The following is a 23,290-nucleotide window of genomic DNA, read 5'->3' as shown; positions in this document are numbered from 1 at the left end:
TTTTACGTGACTAAAATCACATTTAGGGAATAGTACTAGTTCATGATATAATATTATGTGATAAAAGGGATCTTATCGCCTATTTAAGAGTATCGAGAAATGCCAGTTTTAAGTATTTAGTGTGTTATAGCTCACCAATGGTTGAAGCTATGTGTACCAAATTTTCACACGTTTTACATTAATTCCTTACCTTCCACAGCATCCACTGTGCATATTACCAACAGCTAAGTTTCCTTCCATTTTAGATATTTTTAAAACTGTGGTTGACTGTATCAGGCGAGTCCCAAAAGGAGAGGGAGGCAGGGGTTGGAAGGAGGGCAAGAGGCTGTTCAAAAAGTTGAAAAGGAAGGCGTAGGGATGAATTAGGCCAAGTTATGGGCAATTCAGGTCTCAAAACTGGCTAAAGTGAAAGGAAATTTATAGTACAGGTCTTTATTCAACACCACGGAGCTGTACAGCCACACACAGCCATCCCCAGGCTGACCAGAGCTTCATTAAGGCCCCATATGGCGCGTACAGATTGCCACTGGGCTTGGGAAAAGCAGCCAGCAAAAGCAGACCACTCAATTAGTCTAGTTATTTTGATAGTGAAATTAGATAGTTTATTCATGTAACTTTGTGAAAAATCAAATCTGCTGACATGGGTGATATGACCAGTTTTTCCAGACCGGGTCACATATAAAACAGCATTAAATAAAACAAAACACTTACAGGTGGCTGGACATAGAAAAATCACCAAAACTCAAATTTTAGTATCACTGCCTCACTGACCACAGTCGCAAGACTTGAGGCCAATTGAAGTGGTGCACAGCCACCATTTTATGCCACAACAACAAACTCACCAGTGGGATGTGCCTTTTGGAGTTCCGACGAGTGTAGGCCCTCTGCGTCTTGTCTTATCTTTTATCTTCAATCAGGTTGCTTGTCTTCTTCATCCTACGAAACTATATCAAGGCATTAATTTTCCGTATCAGCACTTTTTTTCAGCAACATATATAGATTCCACAGAATTATTTCAAAGCTGGATTTCAGAAGTGCTTCAGTCCTGGTGCTACTATAAGACTAGATGAGTGTAAATTTGTGTCCCCATTTGCCATAGGTTCACGACCACACCCATCAATTAAAGACCTAATAACAATAGAGTATGGAGACCACACCTAGCTTTTTACTTAGCAGTAAACAAGATGACCTCACCCCTTAGCTATTGGTCTAGCTAGCTGCCACCTCTTGGCTGACTCGAGATATACACTAATACAACAGTCACTCTAATACAGCAGTCATGTATGATATTCTAATAGAAGAGTCAAGTTTCATTGTAGCTAGCTGTGCTACAACAAAAACCTAAACAAACCAGTATTTTTAAAAAAATGTAAATAATATTTAAAAATGAAGTAGGGATCTATGCAACAAAAAGTAGTGAAACAAGAGATGAATGATGGTATTACAGCATAGCTCAGTGGGAAAGTCCCTACTTTGGCACAATAGCTATAACCATTATTTTGCTCAATGCCAAATTAGGGACTTTCCCACTGAGCTATGATGTAGTACCATCATTCATCTCTTGTTTCACTACTTTTTTTTTTGCATAGATCTCTACATCATTTTTAAATTAATAGTTTTTACAATACCTAGTCACATAACTTTAATATTGAATTGATATCATTAAGCAAAAGTTGCTATCGGTATAACTTCTGGCATCATCTGCCTTTTGTCATGTAGCTGCTCTGCCCATGCAGAGCATAAAGACAGGAGGAATGCTTGGGCTAAGGAAGGAAATGATGTTAAATGGGTAATTGAAAATTATGTCTGGAAAAAAAAAACTGTGCAGTGGGAGGGTAGCTCAAGCTAGTGAAATGGAAGTTGTCCTTGAATATTTGGGAAGGTCTACAGTTTTGTGTAAAATCAGTTGTTTTATCTCAGTAACAAGGCACAAAGTCGTTCTACATTAAGTTGAAGAGTGGTGTTGTAAGTCTCTGGCTTTCCAATGAGGTAAGCTTCTAGCATGAAAAAAAGTGACCACTAAGTTCATTATGCCAATGGGACACCAACTTGTAAACGGTTGAGGAGATATCCAAAGAAACACACCCACACAGTTCTTTGTAGATAGCACGCACTGTTGTTGAAAACTGTAATATATATATATATATATATATATTTTGTCATATCCCGAGTAATCATGTTATAACCGTTATATTCTACACCCCAGTAGATGAAACAATTATAGATAGCAAGGTATAGTGATACAGCACCTGTTGAGTAGACATCCTTGACGTTTTAGATTCTTTAGCAGCGCCATGCCCATCTACTCAAGAATAGTGAAGGTAATGAAGGAGACAAAAAGTTCATCGAAAATCCTCCTTGCGCTTGTCAGTATTAGAGACTTGAAATCCTTGATGGATCAGGTGTTTTAGACTCTATAGCGGTGCCACGTCCATCAATCTACTCGCGATTATTGAAGGAGACAGAAGTTAGTGAAGGAGACAAAGTTCATCGAAAATTGCTCAGGTGAACAATTGTTGGTTGATTTTAGGCGCTTGTTAGATAAGGATTTCGCGGAATGTGTGGCATTACACCATATATGGCAAACGTAGCCACAAACCATGGTATATCAGTTATATACCACAGCGTGGCGCTTTTGATCTCAACCACAGGTGTGGTATATATATATATATATATACATAAGTGCAAGTATATTTTTGTGCTGTGTCCCACTTTGCAAATGTTGTTTGATGTTGCATGGTACTCTAACTGTGTGCTGCTTTATTGGTTGTTGTTTATTAATTGAAGTGACTATATAGTCACATGGGCTATATAGTATGGCTAGTTGGCATCCTAAGCTGTGTGCATGAGGACCACTGATATTAAAAATTAAAATAAAAGTGCTGTATGACACACCTCACTACTAATTAATTAACAATGCTACATGTATGCATTTAGTGCTCTTGTGTGGTCATGGATCCTTTGACCCCTTGTATTTGTATTCTTTTGCTGTAGAAAATGAAATTGGTCTTAATGTATGTGTGCTTGTATCTATGGTAGTAATGACAGTGGAACCTGTTTATAGTGGAAACTTTAGGACCAGAAGTTTTGGGCTGTTTTATGAAGGGTTATTTCTTTCAAAGTTAAAAATGTATCATGGGGAGTTAGACCACCTTATTAAGAAACTTTTGTATTGCAGTGGCGGATCTAGGATTTTTAAAAGGGCACTGCGATACTACATTTTCACTGAAATTCAACTCATAGGTGGCTCAGCCAGGTCATAGGGCCAATTCAATTCACAGCAGCAAATTGTGCACACAGCAGGTACTTTAGTAAATAGTACTACTCATTGCTGATCTGTTACACAGTTTCTGCTGTAATTGTCCTGTGCTCCAGAGCAAGAAACATTTGTCATAGGCACAGAGCAAGATGACATTAAACATGCAATATCAAACCACTTATACTTTGCCAAAGCTGATAACAGACTACTCGAACAGTAGTATTGAGGAACAGGAAGAAAGTACAAAATGTTGCAGTGTAAAGTCTGCATGCTTGGCCAAACCGCTTTTTCTCACCACGGCACTTATAATTACCAATTGTAAGCACCAAGGATGTCAGAGTAAGTGCGACCAGTAAAGCCAGAGCCTCACCAATTTTTGGCTCAGTGAAATAACAAGTTGATGTTATGCTACTTCTAAAAACCAGGCGGCCATACAGTTAATACTTTCCCATTCTAACTAAATAGGTAACTACTCCACCGTGTATATTTTATTCATGCTATTGCTATTACTAATTCTGCTAATGAAGCGTAACTACAACAAACCACTTTAAACCACAAATTACGCACAGAAGTATCCTCTCAACTGTTTTATAGTGTGTCTTTCATGATTTCTCATGTAGATTGTTTAGAAAAACCCTTGAGGCTTCCCTTCATTTTTGTTCGCATAAGTATGAGTAATGCCCCCCTTCAACTTGAAAGAGGCCTTCAGTGTTGTTTTGAAGTTGTTAAACATCTATAAAACCAAAAGGGAAGACTGTTCGCGAAGACTTGCTATACCCGTATTTTTTCAGACTGCCGAAAAGAAACCACCGCAGAGCAATGTTTATGTGTGTGGAAGTTTAATACAAAGCTTTTAATTCTTACATTCTGGCTGCTTTTACCATTTAACAATTTTGCTCACGTGGGTGTGTACTGACAAACATAGATAGGTAGGTACACACACATACACACACTTTTACGAAAACAATTTCAGTAAAACAGGGGCATGGCCACAGTGGTAAACCAGGCATGCACCAACAGCTGGCCAAAAGCCTGGTTAAAAAAAAAAATTGATGAAGCCAAAACTAACATGTAATACTTGGCATTAATTTAATGGCAAAAATGGACAGAAACAACACTAATCTAACCTGTCTTTCACTCAGAACAGCTTTATGTCAACTTTGTCTGTATTAAGTGCCTCTAAAACAAGTTGATGTTGTGCTACTTCTAAAAACCAGGTGCCATGCAGCTAGCTAACTCATCTGGAAATAGCCAACTATTTATTACTATTTTTATTGCTATATCCAATGGGGTTTTTGGTAGTGCAATAATACATTATTATTAGTGTGTAATTCTCGTATTTCATAATTCTTTTAATTACGTTGCTATGCACTGCGAAGGAAGCGCTTGTTAAACAAATCGTTTTTACCAACATATTACGCACAGAAGTATCTTCTAAACTGTTTTATAGTTTGACTATCATGTTTTTTCCCACAAAAAGCCTTAAAGCTGCTCTTCATTTTCGTTTGCATACGTAAGGGCATAGTCTATGTAGAATACACTATCTATTGTAAGGGATATGCCCCCTTTCAACTTGAAGGGATAGGCTATTCCTAGTAGTCTATGAGGCCTGCACCATTGTTTTTCAGTTGTTAAACGCTTGTAAAACCACGAAGGAAAGGTAATTCACAAAGTCTGTGGAGAGTCGCCACACCCGTATTTCAGACCACCAAAAAGAAACCACCTCAGAGCAAAGTTTACCTGTGTAGAAGTTTAATACTGACTTCATTTTGCTTTTGCTTCGTACGTAAAAGCTGCTTTCACCATTCTTTAACGGTTTTGCTCATGCGGGTGCATGCGGACAAACATAGGTAGATAGGCACAGGGAATTTAACACTTCTTGCAATTTTGTACAAATGTGTAGTATGAATGTGTACGCATGCGTGTTTTTATAAGCGGTTTATCTGGCACCACAATGGTGGTGGATACCCATATCGTGCCTCAGACTGCTTTACACACGACAAATTATTTTGACAGAGTGGTAGCATAGGTTATTTCACTTCGAGAATAGCAGAATATAAGAGACACGCATGCGCAACCACACTACGCATTTTGTACAAATTGCAAGAAGTGTTAAATTCCCTGTACACACACATACACACTTTACGAAAACAATTTCAGTAAACCAGGTGTGCGCGAAGGCCAGCTGTGGGCACGCGCCTGGTTTAAAAATTACCATTATACTGGTTTTGATTTTGTAATTGCTTTGGAAACACTCCTTACTGTTTATTAATAGACTCAAATGATAAGGTTAGGAGTTACACAGTATTATGGAGGTACTTTTTGGACAGTCTCCATTGAACACTTGCACACAGTACTACAGCCAAGAGTATATTTCAGACATGTAAACATGTCTTTAAACTATTCTAATAAGACGCTCATTATCGATATTCATTATAAACTGTTCTATTGTTCACCTTGTGGACTCAGTAATCGAATTTATGTATTGCCATTAAATTCCTTACCACAGATACCCTTTACCCTTCAAACCACAATGTTGCTATGTGCTTGACCACCATACATTATTTGATTACCACTCATATGGTAAGTTGAATTTGTGTGTGTGCGTGTGTAGCTGGAGGATAGCTTTAATTTAATTAGTGTTGTATGTGTGAAATGTAAGGGCTGGATTCTCTGTGTGTACATGACCTAAAATTCTATTTTCTGTGTTTTTTTTCCTTGCCAAAAATGTTATCATATCGAGTTTCTGTGCAGTCCATCGGTACTGGTGGATAGCTTAGTGATGTATGTGCAAATTTAATGGCCAGCTCAAATTGTTCTGCATCTGTCTATAGGAGGGCTGAATTTTTTTGCAATGTATGAGATTTAGATGTAAAACCACTCTGTGTACTTCTGTGTGCTCATTTCGCATGTGTGGGTGTGTGCATACGTACAGAAGTGTAATACATCTGTAATAATGTTAATTATATTTTCACAGCTTGTCTGAAGAAGGCTCTACCACTACGTATGTCCTCTCTTCAGAAACACGTTGTGTGTAGAACCATGCTGACTCTAGCTACAAACTCCTGACAATATATAATACTTTTATTGTTGTTTTTTATTTTTAATGTGGTTGTTTTGTATGTAGTTCAGTTTACAGTGTCTAAGCTGGTCTGTCACTTGTAAGCTATGTGGCCTTTATCTGTAGGTAGTAATGATATGAATTTCTTACTTGATTAATAAGAAATTGGCATTTTTTATAAAGGTGGCTGCCAAGACAGGTTTCGCAGTATAGATTGACCTCCCCATTTGGATCACGTGATTCGTGAATTGTGATGACAAGCATTTGCTATTTGCTGCCTTTGCGTTGCTGTAATGAGAAGACGGTAGCTAATCAATCCCTTACCCATAAACATAATACAATTGAATCACGTGATTCACAAGTTGTCAAGGTGGCTTTTATTCCATTCGGTTTTGAGTTGTTACCGCATGTCGCTATGCACAATAGTATGTGGGGTGGTATACAAGGCACAATCCTTGTTGTTGGATACCCACCCATGAATGTTTATAAAAAAAGTACTTTGGAGGGCTTTACAGCTAGTTATCCATTGACAAGTTGACGAATCAAACCACTTATTGTTTGTTGGATTGAGCTTTCTTTGCTATGCTAGAACTTTATGATATAACACATGCGTGATTATTAATGATTGTTCATCTGGATCATGAATTTAAAAGAAGCTTGTGTGTGTCTCCCAGATGAGCAGTCCTGGCCTTTAACAGCCTTGGGAAAGGTGGATTGTGACAAAAGAAAATGTTATAACAACGTATTAACACCTATGATAGCCTTATGAAGGTGGGTATCATGAGTTATATGTTCTGTGAGTACACCAAAAACTTTGGAATTTTCAACTAGAATAGGGACCATAGCACATCGATAAAAAGTACTGAAACAAGTTGGAGTAGTCCATGATATTAAATCACAGTAAAACAATAAGAAGTGTTATATCCCTACTGTGCATTTCCGTTACGGTATCTTGAGCACAGTAGGGATATAGCTAACACTTCATATTGTTTTACTGTGGTTCAATATCATGGACTACTCCAACTTGTTTCAGTACTTTTTATCGATGTGCTATGGTCCCTACTCTAGCTGAAAATTCCAATTTTTTGGTGCACTTGTTTGTTGACTTTTGTTGTAAATAATTATTATGACTGGTGAATCCACGCTTAACGCATCTGAAATAGCGCCACGTGCCCCTGCTATGTTAATTATTGTCTGAAAAGTGAAGTATCCATTACGCTTCGTTGTCAGCTATGTTCAACTCATTACACAGCATTTTGAATCAAGAACTGTTCGAAAGGACCTCTACAATTCCCGCATACCAAAAGAAATGGTGCGGCACACCCCAGTTATATCGATTATCGTCCGGATGAAATGTGAAGTATCCACTATGCTTCGTTGTTGGCTATGTTCAACCCGTTACACAGCAGTACGAATCAAGAACCGTTCGAAAAGCACCTCTGCTAACAAAATAGCCACTATGAAAAATATGGACGATTTCCGTTACTTGATCCCTTATATAATTATGAAGGAAAGCCATCATGTGCTACCACACCAAATTGACACTTTTCACTGTCAGCAAAGATGAATGGGACACAAAGGAGGACACTGGTAAGTCCATGAACAATGTATTGTACGTACTGCGGTATGCCAAAAGGCACCTCTCGTCTCGATGCCAAAAGGCACCTCTCAGGCTGAAGCGACGTCGAATAGTGAAAAAAACAAACAAACCCGTAGCCTTAGCCATTATCGAGTTACGCTTGTCTAAAGGCATGAGTCAGTTATTTACTCAGTCAGTAGAAAATTCTGTTAACTAAATTAAAAAAGAAAAAAAAATTCCGTAGCAACTTATTGAAAGCATTTCGGATCAATCTGAAAGCTTGTTTTACCTAACCAATACTGCCCCATCGTCATCAGAGAAAATTGAGGCTGTTTTTGAGTGATGTTATTTTGTGGGCCACGCCTACTCTTTTGTGGTTCCTACTAAGCACTTTTTAATGGAGCCCATATGCTTTATGTACATTGTATTTACATACAGTTGGCCCCTCGTAGAAGAATATAATCCAACCACCCAGGGTATCATTACGTTTCAGGTAGCGTGTATTGTACAACCAGAGGTGGGAAGCCGTATTATCATGCCTGCCTTTTTGTGTGTCCAATTGGTCCCTGTACACTCAACTAGTGAATGGTGACCAATGGAATGTTGTTTAGTTGTTGACAATGGTGCCTCCAAATGTGCACTTTAAAATTGCTTGGGGACGTGCCCCTAGGGAGCTGTCGATTTTGCTGGCAAACTTTTTGGCATAATGGGTGGGTAAAAGCAATGAGCAAAATGCTGGCATAATAGGTGCAATTTTTGTGAAGTGGACATAAAAATTGCACAAAAGATCGAGATATACTAATAGAACAGTCAGACGTGCTAAAATATCAACAATGCATACCTAATTGTTACAGGAACAATAAGTGACAATCAAGATACCCTAATAAAACAGTCACACATGTTAAGAAATATTAGCTAGCTTCCTGCTTTACATGTTAGAAGTATGTGCTGATCGAGATACTCTAATAGAACAGTCACTTTAAAGTGCAACTGTTGCTTTTCACTTGGAAATATTCAATTAACAAAGATCAGTGCTGAGCAAAATTTATAATTCTTGAGCAAAATATGGAGCATAATAGGTGAAAAATAAAAGAATTGCTGGAAAGAAAAATAGGTGGAAAAAAAAGCAAAATAGACTGGTCCCTACATGCCCCCCAGACTACTCAGCCTTACCACTTTTACTTTTACTCTGACACCCCTGGTAAGCATAGGCGCTCTAATCTTCTGCACTGAAATACTGTATAGCCTAAATATTTTGAGCAGCAAATATTTCAAGGTTGAGCAATGTCGCTAAAAATTTTTTTGTGGATTTGCAAACACTCTCAACATGTATTAGACTACATGGGGGTCAAAATATTTCAAGGGTAAAATTTTCACTGATAACACCCAAAACCGCGAAAATTTCCCCCCTCGAAATATTTAGGCTATACGGTAGAAGTCTGGCCATGTAATACCACCGTTATGCAATCCAAAATTTTGCGTGGCCAGACCGCTTTTTTCTCTTTGTCATTGGGTAGGAAGAAAAAATGGTCTGGAACAGTTCGAATCCCACACTCGTCTTGGCACTCCCCGGATAATTGGGGGGTGTTAACCAAGAAACGTGATGCGTTTTCAAATAGTAGCCACTTGCGCCAATCAATTACAAGTGCGTATGTATGAACCTATCAGCATCTAAAGCTGCCTTTGAGACGATAATAGATTGAATCGATGAAGTCTTTGCCAGAGGAGGTTGGACGAGATTTAAGCGCCCCTGAAACAAATTATGCAAAATTCGCTTTATTGAAGAGGCTTATACATCGATCTCAGTTTAATTCGAAGTATCATTGTTCTGATTATAGAGTATGTACGTGACAATTCTGGAGAAGTTCTACACACCAAACCGCAACTTATTAATTTCACCCCAATCACCAAACGCTTTTACAAAACAAAGTACATCACCTTGAAACTTACGTGAAGCACCATCCGAATATCTAATCAACCCCATCGTTTTTCAAATTTGTACCAGGACTATTGAGGGTCACGTTAAATACCAAAGAAAAGAATGCAATCAAGAGAGCGTGTCCAACCTCTTTGCTGTTGCATTCGTTACAATGGAGTTTAAGCGCATGGGTTGCATACTTATGACGTAGCCTCGCGATGTGTCAAGACGATTGTGGGATTCGAACTGTTCCAGACCCTTTTTTCTCCCTATTATTATTATTGTTAAGTACAGAACTCAGATTGAGTATTATATGTACAAATTTACAATGTTGTTCTTAAATTGATTAAACGATTCTGCTTTTACCCGGCACTGATGATGGTAAACTGTTCCATATAGTAATAGTTGATGGAAAAAAATGAGAATTTGTAGGAGTCAACTCTGGTTGCTGGCTGAGAAAGCTTGTAAGAGTGACCACGGAGGGTACTGTGTAAGTTTGAATATGTTAGGGGTAAGCTATGCTGCACATACACAAGACCATTAATTATTTTATACATCATCAATTTTAGCTGGTTTCTTCTTACATAGAGAGTGGGCCAGTCTAGTTGGTGTAACATATTTGTAACGCTCTCATATCTACCATAGCGATTCATAGTAAATCTAGCTGCTCTTCTTTGAATAGCTTCAATGTGTTGTATATCCCTCTGACAGTGTAGTCTCGTGCCCAGATGGTACATGCATATTCTAGAATGGAGGCTTTTGTAAAGAGAACTACCCAATGACAAAGAGAAAGAAGCGGTCTGGCCACGCGACACTAGGACCCAAATTATGATGACGAGTTATCACCACGCCCTCTTTAAATATGTGACATGCTGACTCAAATGTTCCTTCTATTTCTTCATTGCTGATTACCGTTTTAAAATACCTATTCTGATTTCTCTAACATATCGTTAATAATTTCTTCCTCCTTGAAACAACTTGACGTGTCGCTTTGTTTCACGCCCCGTAATTTTGATGTCGCCAGTTAGTACCTTTCCGGCTACTATGTAATAATGCATAAGTACCTTGGTTAAGTCCGTTGTCACTACCCTGTACTCTCGACAGAACTAAGACTATATCAATGGAGTAACAATTACGGCATAATCACACGTGAGCAGAATACAAGGAGTTTGCATACGTAACATTTACAATTAATTACACTATTTCTTAGCATCAGAGTTCAACTGATCCTCCAGTTTCTGTAGAGCTTCTAGATTAACAGGATCCAGTTCATCTTCTACCTGCTCTACACCCTTCACCTCAGGGATATAGAACTGCAGCATATTCTCCACTCCCATTTTTAGAGTGCCAATAGAACTTGGGCAGCTAGTACAAGCTCCCTATTGTGTACATGAACAGACATAGGATTACAAGTGTTGAAGTTACTATGCATGTATAGTAAGTATGTCAATACACTAAATTGATAAAGACCGTACGTGTGTTGTGTGTGGACTTTATTGTGGACCTGGTAACAGACCACTTGTTGGTGGTGTGGCTAATGGCAGCGCCTTCACACACACACACACACTGACACACACACACACACACACTGACACACACACACACACACTGACACACACACACACACACTGACACACACACACACACACTGACACACACACACACACACTGACACACACACACACACACTGACACACACACACACACACTGACACACACACACACACACACTGACACACACACACACACACTGACACACACACACACACACTGACACACACACACACACACACACACTGACACACACACACACACTGACACACACACACACACTGACACACACACACACACTGACACACACACACACACACACACACACACACACACACACACCTTAAATGGGGAAAGTTTCACTGAGCGAAAGTTTCGCGTTTTTCGCAGTTTCAAACCAAACCGCAAAAGTTTTCCCGCTAAATCAATAATTTACTATAGCTATGTTTAAGCTCTACCGCGAAACTTTTACTACGAATAGTCTCAGTAAGCCTTAACCGCGAAACCTTCGCCCAGCGAAACATTCCCCGTTTTCGGTATATATATGGGAAGACCAGAGGATTCCCTAGCTTTCCAAGCCAACAACACTAGTATTCTGACATTCGTTTTGCAAGATGTATACCAGATAGGTGATCCAGACACCACTATTGTCTCCTGGATGCTTGCTTGATCACCTAACCCAAATAGACAGTCCTTTGAAGTGTTACTCAGCGTCTCCTTGCCAGGTGGGTAGTCTTTATGTGGGGTTGGAGGGATTGTTTGACAGGCAGTGTTGTGTGTTGTACATGAATGGTACTACAGCTTTTTCTTGAATTTGTAGGATGTTCATTTGAAGTTTTACAAAGATTAGTTAAGAGCCCAATGGGAAAGTAGTTCACAAAGTTTGCAGAGAGTCACTACACCCGTATTTCAAACCAGCAAAAAGAAACTGCCTCAGTGCAAACCTTGCATATGCTCAAGTTTAATACAGGCTTCATTTAGTGTTTAATTTTCATAGGCTGACTGCTTTTACCAATAAAAGGATTTGCTCACGTGGGTGCATACAGACAAACATAGATAGGTATACGTACACACACGCGCGTTTTTACGAAAACAATTTCAGTAAACCAGGCGCATGCCCACAGCTGGCCTTCGGCTGGCTGTGGGTACGCCTGGTTTAAAAAAGTATAAAGCTAATTTGTAACTATGATTACTTTACTATCACAAGAAGTTTATTGAAAAGGTTAAGAGTTACATACCTAACAAAGTACTCTAATAAAGCAGTCACCTCGGATGCTTATGAGCCTATTCCCCTCCTGGGAAATGATGGGGAAAGGTGGGGATCTTTTTTCCAAAAAATCTAACTCCCCACCTGTGGGGACATGACAAGCAGTTGAATTTCTAAACAACGTACTTTGGGAATCTGCAGGTGTGTAACCTGCAAGTATTAAAAGTTTTCGAATGGTTAAACACCCTACTAGTGGGATGATTTTTAGTCAAATTAAATTCCCCACTAATCCCCTATGTATGCCTGGAGGGGTTAGCGTTAACATTGATAGGTGCATTAGCATACAGTGTAGACTAAACCATTCCCAAAACATCTTGTTATCATTTTGGCCTACTACTAAGGCCTCAACAAGTTGAAACAAGTAAATCGTATGACACCTAACCAGAGAATTTTAAAAACATACTTGTAGTTTTAGTTTGACGTAGCCATCGTCAAAGCCAACAAACACAATGTCTCCTCCATCTTCTTGTACAGTGGGTCTTATCCGAGTGTCAAGTAGCTCCTTGATCATAGCCACAGTCTCGCTGTCCTCCTCTTCTATCAATAATAACACAATGACATAATAATTATCACTCTCTACATTATTACATGTGCAATGTATTGCATAGTGTGGGTCAAACAATAGCTCTCCGTGTCTTGACCAGTCAACTTACTAAATCTCAGTTATCAGTCTACAGCTAATCAGGAAGGGAATGAAAATGTTTGGTTAATGCATTTGGTCTGTATCTCAGGATTTTTACAGCACAGCTACGTACGTATTAATCAGTGTTAAGCTACAGGAAGACCTTGTTGATTAGTGAGCACTACCTACACTATTTTGACAAAGTAAACTTGTGTGGTTCTCACTATTTCATGCAGCCTAACATATGCACAGAAGAATCCACAGAAAATGGGGGATGTAGGACAAGAAAGTTATATAATATTCACCTGATCACACACACACACACACAAAAGCAAAGCCTTCAGTTGCCATTTTAACACAGTCATGCCTACCCAGTGAACCAGCACTGGGACACCTGTACACTACTCAGGTGCTAGAAGTCAGCGCAGGCAAATCTTCCTGGGGCAAGACTAGTAACCTGCAGAAGGCTGTACCATGTCCCACAGGTGAAGGTGTAGGCACCCGAAGATCCCACCTGGACCTTCACCCATTGTGTGTGCGACATGGACAGTTGGCATTTGCTTCCCCGGTTAATACCAGGTACCCATTGATGTTACAGTTGGGTGGGCTGCTTCCCCAGTTGACACCAGGTCCCCACTTAAATAGCTGGGTAGACTGGAGCAATGTGAGTAAAGTTTCTTGCTCAAGGAAACAACAACACCAATTTGGCATGACCAAGCATCAAACCTGGAACCTTTCAATTACCAGGCTGATGCTCTAGCCACTTGGCTATGCTGCCACGCGCACAATCACACACCTATGCACGAGCACACATGCAACACACATACACACCAGTATCTGGAGCAGGTTGCTCATCGGTCACTACTGGTAATCCAGTGGAGAAAAAGTCCATAATAGCAGCATATACTTGTGGCTTCACGACCTGCCAATCAGCCTCTTCATCGACTTTAGTTATTGTTATAAAATCAGCTGCGAAGAAAACACTCTTTACGCCTTCTATTCTGAACAAATTCCGTGCTAACAAACTGTTATGGGCAGACATGGCATGGGAGTAATTCATTGTCCCAGATTCCAATACTGGTACGCCTGGTATAAACTTCAGACTGTTAGGATTAGGTGTGTCCTGTGTTTGTATGAACATTGTACGGCGGAGGACTATTCCAGGGGCCGGTAACTGAGCTGTATTCCGCAACAAGTTGGTTCTTGTGGCAAACTTTATGCCGTTTGATGCTGTTCGGGCTTGTGAAAAGTACCTGACCGACTCACATACTGTTGACCTCCACAAACGCGAGTATTCACGCCTCCAACAAATCTTGTAACCATCTACAACTGCCTTCCGTAGCGCCATTTTAAACATATAATTCTAATATTTTAGTGCGCCAATTGTTTCCGTATGTGCGCGTGTGTTGGGACATTTTCCTAGTTTGCTCACAAGTGATGGCGTTGTTTATACAGCCCGGATTAACGGCACAGAAGAGTCTTCAACCAAAGAAATATCCTATCACAAACGATTATATCATTAATCAACGCGTATTGGGTCTAGGAGTAAATGGAAAAGTTCTGGAATGCGTGCACAGGGCAAGCGGTGAAAAAAGGGCGCTAAAGGTACTTATCAATAAGGTGTACAGTTTTAAACGTCCTCTTCAAGGTGTTGAAAGATAACCCCAAGTCTAGAAGAGAGGTTGATTTGCATTGGCGCACGTGCAGTCACCTAAACATCGTGAATCTCAAGGATGTATATGAGGGAGTGTTTCTTGGTCACAAAAGTCTATTAGTGGTGATGGAATGGTAATCTATATATTGTGTACTGTTAGCTATACAACTGGGATGTGTTTTGCTCTTGCACGTTTCGGAGTATTGAAACTTATAGAATGGTCCAAATTAGCTTGGATCATTCACAAAGTTGTTTGGTCTGGCTCCATGCAGTTTTACCTTTGAAAGATCTATGTTACAACAGTAAAATATGTATGCTGCTATTGAGAGATTCCACTTGATATGCTTGTAGTCATTGCCTTTGCTTGTTCATTATCATAAATCCCCATATTGATACCTTACCTCCTCACAGTGGTTCTTTAGATATAAAACATCCCATTGGTGAAACAGTGTACCAGCTCCCCTCCACTATACCATTACCAGACACCATTTTAATAGCTTTTATAATGGTTTGTTTTTTTTTTGTTTTTTTTTTGGTATATGCATTGGCCTGATTGTAATTGTTGAAAAGCTAACTGTAGTGTTTGTTTTTGAGGTTGTTTTGTATATATGTATGTATGTATTGTAATGCAAGGAAGAATGGCTTTAGTGGATTGTGTGGAGTTTATCTATCTTGCTATTTCTGTCATGTTTCTTTGTTACACACCTATGTTACATGTTAGGTTTTGTGTGTCATAAATTCCTTATGTTTTTGCATATTATTACAAGGTCCACGACTCACCATCTTCATATCATGTGTCATTACCCTTGATAGGGTTATTATTATTTGTTTATGTCAATGGTGGCTAGACCTGACACAAAGGCAGTGTTCAATGTAAAGAGCCTTTAGTGATGCTGTGTGTGGGCGTGCATGTGTCATTTATTATGCCACAGAGCATTACTTACATTTGTTAGATTTATATGTAATTTCAACCTGCTAATTTTAGCATGTTCATTATCAGTTGCATGCTGCAGCATATCCCACAATTGTGCAACACCAATATTATTATTACATCATGACTATGTCAGCATTATGATGTGTCATTGTTGTTTCTACCATACTCAGCATGGAGGGAGGGGAACTGTTTGATAGAATTCAAAGAAAACGACATGGTTTCACTGAAAGAGGTATATCACATCAGTGTATACATAACTACTGACCTGTTATCAGATGTGCTGAATTGTGTTGTGGTTTTGTTTAATGTAAAATGTTATACTGTTTGCAATTTGACACATTTTGTTTTTCAATTGTAGAAGCTGCGGAGATTATGAGGTCGATATGTTTGGCCATCAACCATTTACATAACATGAACATTGTTCATAGAGATATCAAGGTGAGACAACTCTTGTGGTCGCTGTGTGTGCATCACCTGTTAATGATCAACTTGGGAATCCCCACTATCATGCACACAGTAACCACGTGACCATATTAGACTGTTTCTGTATTACTGTGATGCAAATCTAACAAGGACACCTGAATGTTAGGGATGTCTGTACTTGTGTCTATACTTGTGTCAACTACCTTTGACCAGTATGATGTAGTATACTAATGAAATAGTTTGTAAAACTTTTTGTATGTTTTGGTGATTTTAAATTGAATCCTAGTTTTACTTCTTGAGCTTTATGTGGTAATGGGTAATTCTAAAATGCTGTCATCATGTCCTGTCTAAATTTGTATGTCTATGTATGGAAACATTTCCTTAAGTTACTGGTACAAGGAAGGATATAATTGCTGTGTATTCTGTTGCTATGTGTAGACAAGGTGGAGACCATTATTGAATTCCTTGTTGAGCACAAGCTAGGTTTTCACCTGAATGTGGTTAGTACTGTACTATCATAGCTGGGGATTATGTTTCAATACGCTTGAAATATTGGGGGAAAAAATCAGGTGCAACATGTTCTTGGAATTTCCTATAGGATATTTCAGAATTGTATACTGCTTTTGCTTTGCTGCATTAGAGTGGCTGTAGTTTGCCTTTTGCTTAACGTTATCATAAAGTTATTCGTACATGTATACTATCATTGTGTAAGTGTTACTGTAATACTTGTTGATCGAGTCTAGCCAGGACAGGGTTGCAGATTACGTGTATTGGATTAATTGTGTAATAGTTGGTATATTGTGCTTGTATAAAGATGTGTCATACATGTCAGGCATAATAATAATAACACGGAAAGGTCTCTGAGAGTTTGTGCTATACGTTATGTCATTACCACTGGTATAGTACACTAAGCCCTGAGAAAGTTGCAAAAAGAAAAGTGGTATTTCAGCCAACAAGGTGATTAGTGACAATCATAATAGTGCAGTTTGACTCCTGGGAAAAGGTCATAACATACTTTTATGACTTTTCCATAGAAAATGTATGGTAAAAACTTTGGTGGTAAATGTCAGATATTTGAATGAAAAGATTCTGAATTCCAAATTATGTAATTCTGCTTTTGAGGGCTCAAGTCAACCTGTACCTGCTATAGCAGGACTAAGATTTTATACACTGACATCAGTATATACTGGTTACTGTCATATCTATGGTAATCCCAAACTGAAAATTAACAGTACTAACTAATATTTGTAGTTAATTTGTTTGTTTAAAAATATCTCACATGACCTTACTTTATCACATCTGTGTTGGTGGTTTTATGACACATGCAAAAGTGGTAAGCTAGTTATTATAAGGAATTAAGTGTTGAATTGCATGGCTATATTTGGCAGTACCACTATATATAATGGAAGAGAAAAACTTTCTACACAGTTTAGACCTGTCTTTTTGCTGTTAATTTTGAAATGCTATTGTACAGTGTTTGCTATATATACAAAATCTGTATTGCTATTGTTATTATTGTAAAGATTTCGGTATGGTAGTTATGTATTGAACATATTTTTGTTTAATTTAGCCTGAGAACTTGTTATATACTAATGATACTGATGCTGGAATTTTGAAATTGACTGACTTTGGATTTGCCAAAGAAGTTAAAGGGACACTACAGACCCCTTGTTATACTCCATATTATGTTGGTAAGCTGCTTTGTGTTTTTGTGTGTGTTGTGTATTTAGACCTTGTTATAGTGTAGGTGTGTGTGCCCCACAAAACCTGCCTGGCTTTGGCAGCACTAAAGGTCTCATCATGCCTCCTAAGTTTGCATAACTTTTCCATTACCATCTTCTAGAGGAGGTTGGTCACGCATTATGCAGTCTGGCGCAGCCACCCCTTCGATTAGACATTAAGGGTCTGGTCTGTCTGGCATCACGTACTTGTGCAGATGGAATGCCGTATTACATCATGATAACTGCACAAAATTAAATTCATATTTCATTGTTACTGGTGATGTCTTACCTAGTCAAGAAGTTGGCAAAAGTATTCTTGACGAATTCCTTATATTGTGTCCTTGTCGTTCAGAAGAGATGTTTCCACATATTGTCACCATCACAATGTGTGAGAAAAGTTTGTACAAGTTATGTGTTAATTTGTAACCAAGTGATCTGATTGGTTGCACCCAATTCTCGTAATCTGGCACAAGTACTTGATGCTAGACAGACCAAATGAAGGGTGGCCGCACCAGACTATGCATCATAGTCCTATGACATATTGCCATGTGTCCAAAGATGGTGCTTTAAATAGTATCGAAACCCCTTTGTCACACGAGAGAAGTATGCGTGATGTAGTGCTTGTTTTTAACTGGTAAAATGAGACAAAGTGTTGTGTAGCTGGAAGAAGCATTCTGGAAGCTGTGGTGATACATTGTTATTTTTCGTTGATACTGAGGGGACAGAATAATATTCGAAATCACAAGATATTTTTATTGATGCATGACCAAATTTCATCATCTAAATCTTAACAGTTTATAGTACCTGATCACATTTCAGGGGTGGTGTGGTAGCGTACAGTAAAAATACTATGTGCTTTGTCTGTAGCACCTGAAGTACTTGGTCCTGAGACTTATGACCTATCATGTGATCTCTGGTCTATCGGAGTCATCACATATATATTGTAAGTTTAGTGTTGTTACATTTTGTTGTGTTACAGGCATGTATTCTTCCAATAAAAATATGTATATAGTCTGTGTGCATGTACATATTGTACAAGTATGTGCATTATGTAGTAGTGGATATGTAGTAGTGGATAGATATTTAATTTTTGCTGGCATTTTGTGTATTGGTAAGTGACTGTTTGTTATCATACAGTACGATAGTACTGTATAGTAGGGACCACAAAGGAGTAGGTGTGGCCCACAAAGTAACATCACCCAAACACCAGCCTCAATTTTCTTGTCGATGATGAGGTAGTATTGGTTAGGTAAAACTAAGCCCAAACAAGCTTTCAGATTGACCCGAAATACTTTCAAAGAGTTGCTACAGAATTTAAAAAAAAAATTATTTAATGGAATTTTCTACTGACTGACTGAGTAATTAAGTAACTGACTGATGCCTTCAGACAAGCATAACTCGATAATGACTAATGCTATGGGCTTGATTTTTCATTGTTCGACGTCGCTTTGGCCCGAGAGGTGCCTTTTGGCATACCGCAGTACGTACAATGCATTCTTCATGGACTTACCAGTGTCCTCCTTTGTGTCCCATTTATCTTTGCTGACAGCGAAAAGTGTCGGATGTGGTGGTAGCACGTGATGGCTTCCTTTTGTAAGGGACATCATCCGTATTTTTCATAGTGGCTATTTTGTTAGCAGAGGTACTTTTTGAACAGTTCTTGATTCGTACTGCTGTGTAACAGGTTGAACATAGCCAACAACAAAGCGTAATGGATACTTCACTTTTCAGATGATAATTGATATAACTGGGGTGCGCAGTACCATTTCTTTCTTTCGGTATGCGGGGATTGCAGAGGTGCTTTTCAAACAGTTCTTGATTCGAAATGTTGTGTAACGGGTTGAACATAGCTGACAACGAAGCTAGCGTAATGGATACTTCACTTTTCAGATGATAATTGATATTGATTGATATTGATATACCAGTCATAATAATTTTTTACAAAAAAAAGTTAACAAACAAGTACACAAAAATTTTTGGAATTTTCAACTAGAGTAGGGACCATAGCACATCGATAAAAGTACTGAAACAAGTTGGAGTAGTCCATGATATTAAATCATAGTAAAACAATAAGGAGTGTTATGTCCCTACTGTGCATTTTCTGTTACAGTATCTTGAGCACAGTAGGGATGTAACACTTCTTAAACCCCAGTGCGTGGGAGTATCAAAGCGCCGCGCTGGGTTATAACTACCATACAGCTAGACAGAGCGGCGCTGCTACTGTACGATATATTAGTTATCACCCAGTGATAACTAACTTATCACCCTGTTGCGGAGCCACTCAGTCTCTTTCGTAACATCATAATAACCACGAATGGCATTGTTTACTGATGGAACAAAGAGCCAAATAAGGAAATATTGATACAAAACACACCAATACAGCACTTAAAACTAGCTAAATCTTACAAGAAAACTGTTAATCCTTTACACAATAACACTACAAGTTACCAATACGATAGTTTAACAAATGTCAAGAATAGTACGTGACGATTTTCGCTCCAGCAATCACTCCCAACGGTCACTATGGTGAAGAACTAACTTCCTCTAGCTTCATCGTTCTATCTTGGACTATGGTAGCCACTTGTTGGTCTTTATTTTTCTCTTGCACACCACGCGACAACACCATACCAATTTCTGACGAAGGCGAATCGTACCTGGAACCGCTACTTCATAACACCGCCCTTCGCTACAGTTTGTAGGCAGTATGTAAGGTCTCTCTTGTGGCTACGAAGTAGAATCTCCACACAATTCGGACGAAATCTTGAGCACAGTGACAGGAACTCAAACCGGAACTTAATTTACTATCCGTAAACTTCTGCGCACTCCCGCGCACTGGGATATAAAACAGTTATATCCCGTATACTCGGATGATATCATTGTTATTACACTCGTCCTCGGCTCCGCCTCGGACTCGTGTAATAACAATGATATCACCCTCGTACCGGGATATAACTATAACTTATTGTTTTACTGTGATTTAATATCATGGACTACTCCAACTTGTTTTAGTACTTTTTATCGATGTGCTATGGTCCCTACTCTAGTTGAAAATTCCAAAAAAATTTTATGTACTTGTATTAGAGTATTTGTCTGCTCTATTAAAATGTCTTGATCTTTTTGATTAACAGTGCCTGCCATTGATAGTCGACATCATGTGATGTGATCCTTATAGACTAGAACAATGTTATTATTATTCTAAAAGTTAAGCATTAGTCCTAAATACTGCAGAAATATTGATATTGTGATAATACTGTTTCACCAAACTTGGACAATACAAGTTTCATTTTCTATATCGATAATACTGAGTTGCTGCCCAGCCTTAGGAAGATATATGTGGTGTGGATTACATTGCTTGTCATTTTCCCAGGTTGTGTGGGTACCCACCATTTTATAGTACTGGAGGAGCTCCAATATCACCTGGTATGAAGAAGAGGATAAGACAAGGACAGTACACATTTCCTGATGCAGAATGGGCTAATGTTTCATCAGAAGGTGAACTGGTTATTGCCATTCAGTAACAATACACACATCTTTGTAGCTAAGGATTTGATAAAACAACTACTGAAAACTGACCCAGCACAACGACTCAAGATTGGAGAAGTTTTACAGCATCCATGGATAGCAGTAAGTCAAAATGGATTGTAATATATTGTAGTATGGCTTATATAATTGCACATTTTAGTACAATATATTATATCGCTCAAACGCAACGTCGCTCATGCAAGTGGCTTGTGATTATAACTCGCTAATTAAGGGGCGTGGCAACCTGTGAATCTTCATCCCTTTAAAAGTTGTAAGATGAAGACTCACAGGAAAAACAGCTGCCACGCCCCTTAATTAACAAGTGTTTTAATCGTGAGCAAGTTGCATGAACGACTTGTGTTCGAGCAGTTACTGTATGTATATACATGTTCACATGGTAAACCTACTTGGTTAGCTAATTGAATCATTTTATGTATACTCATATTTTTAGAGCTACCAAAAAGTACCACAAACTCCACTGGTGTCCGTGTCTGTGTTGCAAGATGAAAAAGAAGTGTGGCATGATGTACAGGTTAGTTTATTTTTGCAAACTGTAGGAATGTATTACTTGAAGTGAGGTGGCAGCAGTCAAAATGCATTTCCTGGTAATTGCAATTCCCAAGTTTGTGGTTTCCTTCTTGTTGTTTCCTTGAGCAAACAAATATACTCGTATCACTTACCTTAAGCAGTAACACACAGCTGCAGACTTTGTGAAGCCTAAATGATGGTAGGATGCACAAAAGGGTAGTAGTAAGAAGAAACAAAGGTGTGCTATATACAAGCAGGGTTCCTACATTTGTATTTGCAAGTTGCATCTTGTAGCAGTTGTCTTGTGGTTTGTATTGGAATGAAGTTTGCTACTTTAAGGCTTTTAAGAGACTTAAGATGGTGGTTAGAAATTGCTTTTAACCAATTTTGGGTTGAGTAGTTGTTTTAGCACAACAATCACTTGATACATCAAAGCAGTTGGCAAGATACTGTATAGCAGGATTTTTTCAAAGGGAAAAATTTTTTGTGATTTTCGTGGATTAGCAGTTCTACAAAAATTTCCTCCTCAGAATTTTGGATGGTGGCAATTTCCCCCTTGTGTAATATGCCAATGTACTGTGTTGAAAATATTTCCCAGCTCTATAGTAAAAGTTGACTGTTCTATTAGAATATCTATTTACTCAGAGTTTTTCCATCCTGTTGTGCTTGAACAGCATAAGTGCCCAAGTGTAATCAACAGGATATAGGGAACCAAATGTCCAGCTGTCCTTGCCTTGTATAGCAGATTTGGTTTAGTGAAGGACTATGTTCCTTGACTTTCATTCATGTGGGACTGGAATAGTAGTCCAGATTTGTGTTCTAGAACCATTCTCTGGGAAGTTGTGGCTGTTGAGCCTTGATATGCGTGTTTTTATGAATGTGTCATTAGTCACTGTCTAAATTTGTGTAGGAGGAGATGTCCCATGCATTAGCTACCATGCGTGTTGATGATAAAGTGACTAAGATCAAGACGATGAGTGATGCTAAGAATAGTCTACTTGAAAAGAGACGAGCCAAGAAAAAAGAAAAATAATTTGAATTAGTGTTGTGTTGAACTGATGTTTCAGTTACAATATTTCTGACAGTTGTGCAAGATAAAGTAACATAATTAACAATATTTATATGTATATTGTTTTACTTAATTTTTGTAGTTTATTAAGTAAGTGTCTTAGTAAGGATGTGAATTTATTGAACACACTGTAATTCACTTTATTTTTTGAAGCATAATAATAAGTACTGATATCATTGTCA

The 23,290-nt window shown here is 38.6% G+C and overlaps 3 protein-coding genes and 1 long non-coding RNA gene across 5 annotated transcripts in view; 2 read left to right on the top strand and 2 right to left on the bottom strand.

Moving 5' to 3' along the window:
* Window positions 1–6,329, top strand: part of LOC136249301 (uncharacterized) — a 13,363-nt gene extending 7,034 nt beyond the window's left edge. Inside the window, exons 2-3 of the long non-coding RNA XR_010698146.1 lie at window positions 5,769–5,842; window positions 6,237–6,329. This is a non-coding gene — a long non-coding RNA (uncharacterized lncRNA). The remainder of the gene's footprint in view (window positions 1–5,768; window positions 5,843–6,236) is intronic.
* The window catches only part of LOC136249298 (uncharacterized), a 15,331-nt gene extending 4,380 nt beyond the window's left edge, over window positions 1–10,951 (bottom strand). Inside the window, exon 1 of one of the 2 annotated variants that reach the window (XM_066041260.1) lies at window positions 10,882–10,951. The gene's annotated coding sequence lies outside the window, so the exon portion shown is untranslated. Of the gene's footprint in view, window positions 1–842; window positions 1,373–10,881 lie in introns of those variants that run through there. The other variant, XM_066041261.1, reaches the window with a different exon arrangement.
* On the bottom strand, window positions 10,935–14,642 carry LOC136249300 (NFU1 iron-sulfur cluster scaffold homolog, mitochondrial-like). Its single transcript, XM_066041263.1, has 3 exons — window positions 14,089–14,642; window positions 13,039–13,172; window positions 10,935–11,196 (listed from the first exon to the last, which is right to left on the bottom strand). The coding sequence occupies exons 1-3, from the start codon at window positions 14,612–14,614 to the stop codon at window positions 11,017–11,019; spliced, it is 840 nt and encodes a 279-aa protein (XP_065897335.1). The 5' UTR covers window positions 14,615–14,642; the 3' UTR covers window positions 10,935–11,016.
* Window positions 14,618–23,290, top strand: LOC136249299 (MAP kinase-activated protein kinase 3-like). Its single transcript, XM_066041262.1, has 10 exons — window positions 14,618–14,862; window positions 14,906–15,045; window positions 16,016–16,077; window positions 16,204–16,283; window positions 17,839–17,959; window positions 18,857–18,932; window positions 21,357–21,481; window positions 21,528–21,613; window positions 21,963–22,043; window positions 22,950–23,290. The coding sequence occupies exons 1-10, from the start codon at window positions 14,695–14,697 to the stop codon at window positions 23,070–23,072; spliced, it is 1,062 nt and encodes a 353-aa protein (XP_065897334.1). The 5' UTR covers window positions 14,618–14,694; the 3' UTR covers window positions 23,073–23,290.

Source organism: Dysidea avara, chromosome 3 (assembly GCF_963678975.1).
Source record: "Dysidea avara chromosome 3, odDysAvar1.4, whole genome shotgun sequence".
In the NCBI taxonomy this organism is placed as follows: domain Eukaryota; kingdom Metazoa; phylum Porifera; class Demospongiae; order Dictyoceratida; family Dysideidae; genus Dysidea; species Dysidea avara.
Note: the sequence above shows the minus strand (reverse complement) of the source record. Positions and strands in the feature narration are given on the sequence as shown.